At 41.0% G+C, this 6,499-nt stretch overlaps 1 protein-coding gene across 1 annotated transcript; it reads left to right on the top strand.

Moving 5' to 3' along the window:
• The first annotated feature begins 605 nt into the window (after positions 1-605).
• Positions 606-6,313, top strand: LOC128886016 (uncharacterized). Its single transcript, XM_054140524.1, has 5 exons — positions 606-950; positions 1,043-1,334; positions 4,670-4,762; positions 4,983-5,264; positions 5,345-6,313. Exons 2-5 carry the CDS (start codon positions 1,205-1,207, stop codon positions 5,647-5,649), a joined length of 810 nt encoding a protein of 269 aa, XP_053996499.1. The 5' UTR covers positions 606-950; positions 1,043-1,204; the 3' UTR covers positions 5,650-6,313.
• Positions 6,314-6,499: the final 186 nt, after the last annotated feature.

Below are 6,499 nucleotides of genomic sequence, written 5' to 3'. Positions count from 1 at the left end.
CATGGCCAGCTAAGCCACAAACAGAAAATCGTGACCAACTATTATCGTATATTAATATCATCTATTGTTAAAAATAAACTATTAATGTTTATACGTCACAGCGTCGTTTCATGTAAATGTTACAATACCTTCCATGTTGTAGATATAATTAGATCGGTGTATCGCGAAGAATAATCAAAAGTAAAATGATGATTGCACAAGACAATCTCCATATTAATCTCGTGTAAAATTAATACCATTAAAATAATTTTGATGAACTGTTTAGATGATGTAGCGCTCGCGCAATGATCTAGTAGGGCATTACGCAAAATTCACTGTTCGTTTCGTAGTGTACGTGCACACATTTTCTAGCCTCGATATTATCTTTCATCATGTTTTCTAAGGCGCAATTGACCAACTCTAGTCTAATTTCGATGTACCTTAATAAATTTCATTGCAAGATTGAATCGCGATGAATCATTTTAAATTGGTACATACTTTACCGTCGACGGTTTGATTTTTCTTTTTAATATGTTTTGTGAAACAATCAATTTTGTAATCAATAGAACAAAAAAAAATACATTTTAAATCAGTGGAGCATTATAAGCTTATTCAAGCAAATGGGAATTCGGGAATTTGGGAATTTGGGAATCTCGGAGATTAAACAAGATGTCTACAGTAATTTTTCAAGAACCATTTTTATAAAAAGCGAATCGTGAAACAGTGGTGTCCGAATGTCCAAAGTGCGAGCTTCGGTGGCGGGAATAGAAAGAGGCAAACTCCTGTCTGCGTTTAAAGCCGAGCAAAAGTCCCCAGAGTAGGGGAACCCTCGCATATAAGACAGAATATGAACGGGGCCCGTGTTTAGTTTACGACAACCAATCCACCTAGCCGTCACCTTTATCCCTCGTCAAGATCAACTACCTCCATCCTTCGTGCTTCGGATGACCTATTAATCGTCTACTGACCATGTAACAAAAACTTCTTGAACCAAAACAACTAAAATAAAAATTGGTGAATTTACAAAAAAGAAAAAAAAAAAATTTGCAACGGTGACTTTTAGACAAAAACTGGAAGAACGAGTGTTCACACCCATTATCTTCAAGGACGGAGGATATCAGACGTCTAAGACCGGATTTTACAGGACTCAGACCTGTGGAGGGAATCGTTCCAAGATTCTCGGATTCGAAGGATCAGTTTTGGACAGACCGGCAAACCCTCGGGGATGAAGTCTTCCAGGATGCTCGGTGGACGAAGACTAGCTTGCTCGCTGTTGACACTGTTGTTCGTTCAGCTGGTGTCCTGTGAGACGGAGGATACCAATACTGGACTGAACGAGCCAGACTTCGAGACTCGTAAGCTTCCACCGCGTCATTTCTTTTGATCTATCTCTAGTGGGTGGCACGTGGTTTCGAGTGAACGCTGTCAAGGATCTTTTGATGTCTTCACCATTGAAGGTTGTACTGAAAATTGAACGATATAGTGACGTTTAGAATTTGGACGAGTCTTTCTATGCTATCCCAGGTTAACTAAACGTTGTTGGGTCATTGGCTGTCAATGACAGGAGCAGGATTTCCAGGTGCTTCGATCGCTAGAAGTTGTTGTTCGAAAAGTGAAATTGTTCGAGGTCTGGAAATTGGGTGGTAATGACGTTTGGAGCTCCTACACTGGCGAGGTTGTGCAACCACTCTCCATTCGTAAGAGGGAAACACGAAGTCGGCTTTTCGTCAGGCTGGATCGCGGGATCCAGTGGCTGGATTTCCTCGATCCGTTCACGGTAAACGGACGCGTGTCTGTTCGGTGTTTTTCACTTGGAATACGTTTCGTTAAATGCTTTGCGGTCGTGCAACCTGCGACTGCTTCTTTTAATATTAAATTAAATTGTTGTTTAGATGAGTTTTTAATCTGTTCGATATAAAGTTCGATTTAATTTATTAATAAAATACAAAGTTTGACTCGATTGGTAATTTATAGAATGCTTTTTAATAGTAATTTCTGAATGACAAGATGTACTGTCAAATGGCATGTGTCGCCGGTGGCTAGTTGTCATAAGTGACCTATTACCGACAAACAGCGTGACGACACAGTGCCTGCTGAACGCAGAGTGTTATCGTTACGGGGGCTACGTAACAGGTGCACAATGAAGGTGTTACCGGCGAGTAATTATTTCTCGTATTTTCCTTGCACGATCATTGAGCGTATCTGCCTTTCTCTTTCCGCGCGGGGGGTAATTGCGATGAACGATTATGCCGCGGAAGCGTATTGTGTTAACCGGGTTTTCCTTCTTTCGACGTTTAAGTTCGTTTGACGAACACGCGACGTTTCCCGCCTCGAACGATTTTCGACGAAAGGTGATTATGTTTTCTTTCTCATATCCACGTGTATCTGTTTTGAGAAATTCAATATATTTTTCTAACGTGCATTCTTGACGGAGTAAAGTCACCGATTGGTGCGTTCGAACGCGAAACGCTACGTGGAATGACAGATCAGTATCGAAGGAATTTTCCAAGAAATAAGTTTCATTTTTAATCTCTATGAATTTTTAGCACTATGTAACATTCAGCTGAAGTGGTAAGAGCTACCACTGAAAAGGTCATAAGACGAAAAAGGTATCAACGAAATGTTGCTTCTGCAGTGACCCAATTTCCAGTCCATGGAGCGAGCATATCAAAAACAGGGTCTCATGTAATCGCCGGCAAACAACGCCTGCTACTCTTGCGGCGTAACGTAACAACGGCGTAACGTTTCGACAAAAGCGAGCAGTTAGAATTCCTAGTTCGTACGTACAATAGCCATTCGGGTTAGGTAGCTTAAACACCGGCCCAGACGCGAACTATTATGCGAGGCTGCGCCGGTCACCGTTCAAACATAATGGTACCGGGCATGGCGTAACGGCTCTCGATGGCGTGGCGAAGGTTATGTCAGAGATTGCATAACAGCCGAGGATCGGCGGCAATCGGTCGGAGAAAGTACCGGGCTCGAGCCGGTCTTGCGACGGTGTATCTTCGTCGTACAAACGTCGCTCGTCTTCGTCTGATCGAATCCCGAACGTTTCGAGTGAAAGCGCCAACGCGATTCTCGGTGCATCAGCCGGTCCAGATTCCTAGAAGCTGTTACATCGTGGAAACAATGTCCACGCTAATCGATCACGAACAGCTGCCTCCAGAGACAGGCCTAACTTTTATCTGGCATTTCGATAGTGATTTCGTTACCAAGATGTAACTTGGTAACGCGACATAACGTGCACATGGCGCTACACGCATCGAAGTCACTCGCAAATGTTCCTGTACGCCGCGAATTCGACAAACCAGACGATACCTTGTTTTCGATCAACTTGTTTGCTTCGTCTTTGGAACGATATAAAGAGCAATGTTAAGATTAAAAGCTGAGATAAAATTACAGAAGACCAGTTCTAGTGTCGGGATATTCAGCTGACAGGGTATCATTGAACATTACGAAGTCCGATTTCGTAATGGTCGCCGTGCAATGACGTGAAAAGTAGAACAGGCATCGATTGAATGGGGAAAGTGTGCATGTAGAGCGCGTCATGCAATTGGGACGGGTCGGACCTTCTGATTCGATGAACGTAAAGAAAAACTAGCGGATAAAAAATATTGAAAATCGATAGTTGCCGAACATAAATTCTACTATAAATGTGAAAACCATACAATTTCCATGTCTTAATAGAGCATGGGAAAGGAGGTAGCACAAACTACGTCTCATAAATTGATGACTTGACTGATGTAACGACGGTATAAACATGGTTCTCTATACAAGATTTAAGGAATTCGTCGAGAGAAACGCAGTTTCTAGTTAAAGGAAATAAACCATGTTGAATTTGCTGCAACTATATTGGAACTTTATTGGAGAGAAAGTCGTTTCTGTTCGAAATTTATTATTTCGAAGTACCAATGACGTTATAACGCACGTGGTTTCAGCAACACTGTTACAAGCGCAAGCTATTTACATATTTACATCGTAGGTTTTTAGTGTTCCAGGTATGGAGATTAGACCTGTGGCAAGTTATACTAAAATTTCGACCAAACTCTATTCCTAAAGTAATATTATAAATATCCACTTTCGTAAACCACATCGAAACATGTGCTTGATATGGCGAGAACTTTGGTGTCCAGAGAAATTGTATGTCAAGATCAGTCAATTGTAAGTCAACCAGTGTTTTGCATTTTTATTGCAGAGGGAAGCTCGAAACGTCCTTGCTGGTAGCGTGAATGCTAAAATGTGCCAAAGTTTCATGAATTGTAAACTCAGAATAATTACAACAATACCGTAAAAAATTGATTGCATTTGTAAAAGTTACTACTATAGTTTAGATAATAAAATGATCGTAACGAGCTTCGAAATGAAACCGAGTACATCGAGAAACATTAGCAAATGCTACGTAACAGGGAAATTTTCCGTAATTATTGAATGCGTAACTAATGCCGAAGGATGATACGGAAAGGTAAGACTCTCGGAAAATGGAATTAATTTTTCAAAGACATCGGAAGTGAGAGTGGTTGCATAAAGCTACTGGATGTAGGAAGACATCGTAATTCGTTGGGAAACAAAGTCACGACTGCGTGACTTTACGTGATGTTAAAATTTCACGTATCCGTTAACCGCGTAACGTTAAACGCGATAAGAGTTTACTACAAATCAGTCTTCTTTTAAAACATTCTATTTTTCACAGCCGAGTACATATTACCCTGCAGCAGGTCGGATCCTAAGGTGGAGGCATGCTTCCAAAATACGTTGAACCATCTTCAACCCTATTTGTTGAAAGGTAAATATATTTATTTTAAGACAAAGTTTACGTTAAAGTTTTCAAACGAAGATAGCGTTCAGAGAACTGTGCTCTAATTCAAACTATTACCTGAACTGCTAGCTTTCTCGCATCTACGATTAAGTAAGTATGTAATATTATTAGTAAATAATGAAATGATTAATCACTAAAAGCAAAACAAGTTTAACACTTTTTATTTCATATTGCAATACTTATTCAGGTATCCCCGATTTGGATCTACCTCCAATCGAGCCACTCATCATCCCGGAACTTGGAATGGAGAATGGACAAGGAGCAGTGCGCATCAGAGCTCTGTTCTCCAATATCACCGTCATAGGAGCGGGAAACTATTCGATTACCAAGACTCGCCTCGATATAGCCTCGTACAGGCTCGATCTCCACCTGGGTTTCCCCAAGATCGAACTTCAAGGTCGCTACGAGGTAGCAGGGAACGTGCTTCTTTTCCCAATTCAGAGCCACGGCGATTTTTGGGCACTTTTCGGTAACACATCAAGTTATGCCAAAGAGAGTCGTCGCGTCAGACGAATAAATATATAATAAAATAAAAATGTTTGAGTGCAGGTGACGTGCAGGCCATCGCACGTGTGCAGGGCGCGGAGGAGGTCAGGGAAGGGATTCGTTATCTAAAAGTGACGCGAATGCTGGTGGATTTCAGCTTGGGTCGTGCTCGATTTCGCGTGATCGATCAGCTGAACGGCAACAACGTGATCGGTCAGGCCATGAATCAGTTTCTCAACCAGAACGCGAAAGAGATCATCGAAGAGATGCGACCAGCTGCCAGCGCCAGCATCGCTAAACATTTCAAGGACTTTCTTGGCAAGGCCTTGAACAAGGTACCGCTGAAAGTATGGCTCCACGACACGTAGCTTCCCGGATCGTCTCTCCCGAAGACGAGAAACTCGCTACTACTCTCGAAACATCGTGCTCGAATTTCAGATTGACCACGAGTTTGCGCATAGTCGAAGGACGATCGCAAATCGATCGAGTATTTTGATGGACTAAGACTAAATTTGCGAACATGTACGTGCTTTTTTTTCTTAGAAAAGTTAGGATACTTGTGTGCGCTTTAGCCAAGAATTATCTAATATTATTATAGAAATCACAAGTACCGTTATATTATTATTACTGTGGTAGAACCTCGGTTATGCGAACTGAACAAAATTCCAACACTGTCCTCGAAGCAAGCTAGAGCTTAAGCTCAAGTACAGCGTAGTATATTTATCGTTAATTTTAATAAGCAGTGATCTCTCATTTATTTTTGCATTTCGAATGTAACAAAAATAATTGTATCACACCTACGATTTATTACTGTTAAGGCAACGTTTATTTCATTTGGGCTGAAGAGAAAAACATATTTTATTTTAGGAATCTTCGCTGAAAAATTGTTTGTAACCAAAAGATTGAGAGCCACTGTTTGGCGTATATACCATTCGACATTTTGTAAATATCGTCTGTATTTGCTCCCTTAAAATGTATATCACGTCATTGTAAATATCAAGGGAAAAACAATAAAGCAGTAAATCTATCAGTGTCACGGGTATACGATTGGTCATGCGAGCCCAAGCAGTTTCTAGAATCCAGATTGTGCCCGAGAAACGTGCTGTTTACAGATAAGTTTACAGATATTCTAACTATAGAATTCTAGGTCTTGTTTACCAAGGTACATTCAAACGGTCTGGCAGCGATACGTCACCGTCAATGTATCTAAAACTCATT

This window comes from Hylaeus anthracinus, unplaced genomic scaffold (assembly GCF_026225885.1).
Source record: "Hylaeus anthracinus isolate JK02 unplaced genomic scaffold, UHH_iyHylAnth1.0_haploid 11982, whole genome shotgun sequence".
NCBI lineage: Eukaryota > Metazoa > Arthropoda > Insecta > Hymenoptera > Colletidae > Hylaeus > Hylaeus anthracinus.
The sequence above is the reverse complement of the archived record's forward strand: the minus strand, read 5'-3'. Positions and strand labels throughout refer to the sequence as shown.

Excerpts from the sequence above, each read along its gene's own strand:
- LOC128886016 (XM_054140524.1), top strand. The coding sequence starts at position 1,205 with ATGAAGTCTTCCAGGATGCTCGGTGGACGAAGACTAGCTTGCTCGCTG. Across the intron at positions 1,335-4,669 it reads CGAGCCAGACTTCGAGACTC|CCGAGTACATATTACCCTGC; the intron begins GTAAGCTTCCAC and ends TATTTTTCACAG. Across the intron at positions 4,763-4,982 it reads TCAACCCTATTTGTTGAAAG|GTATCCCCGATTTGGATCTA; the intron begins GTAAATATATTT and ends ATACTTATTCAG.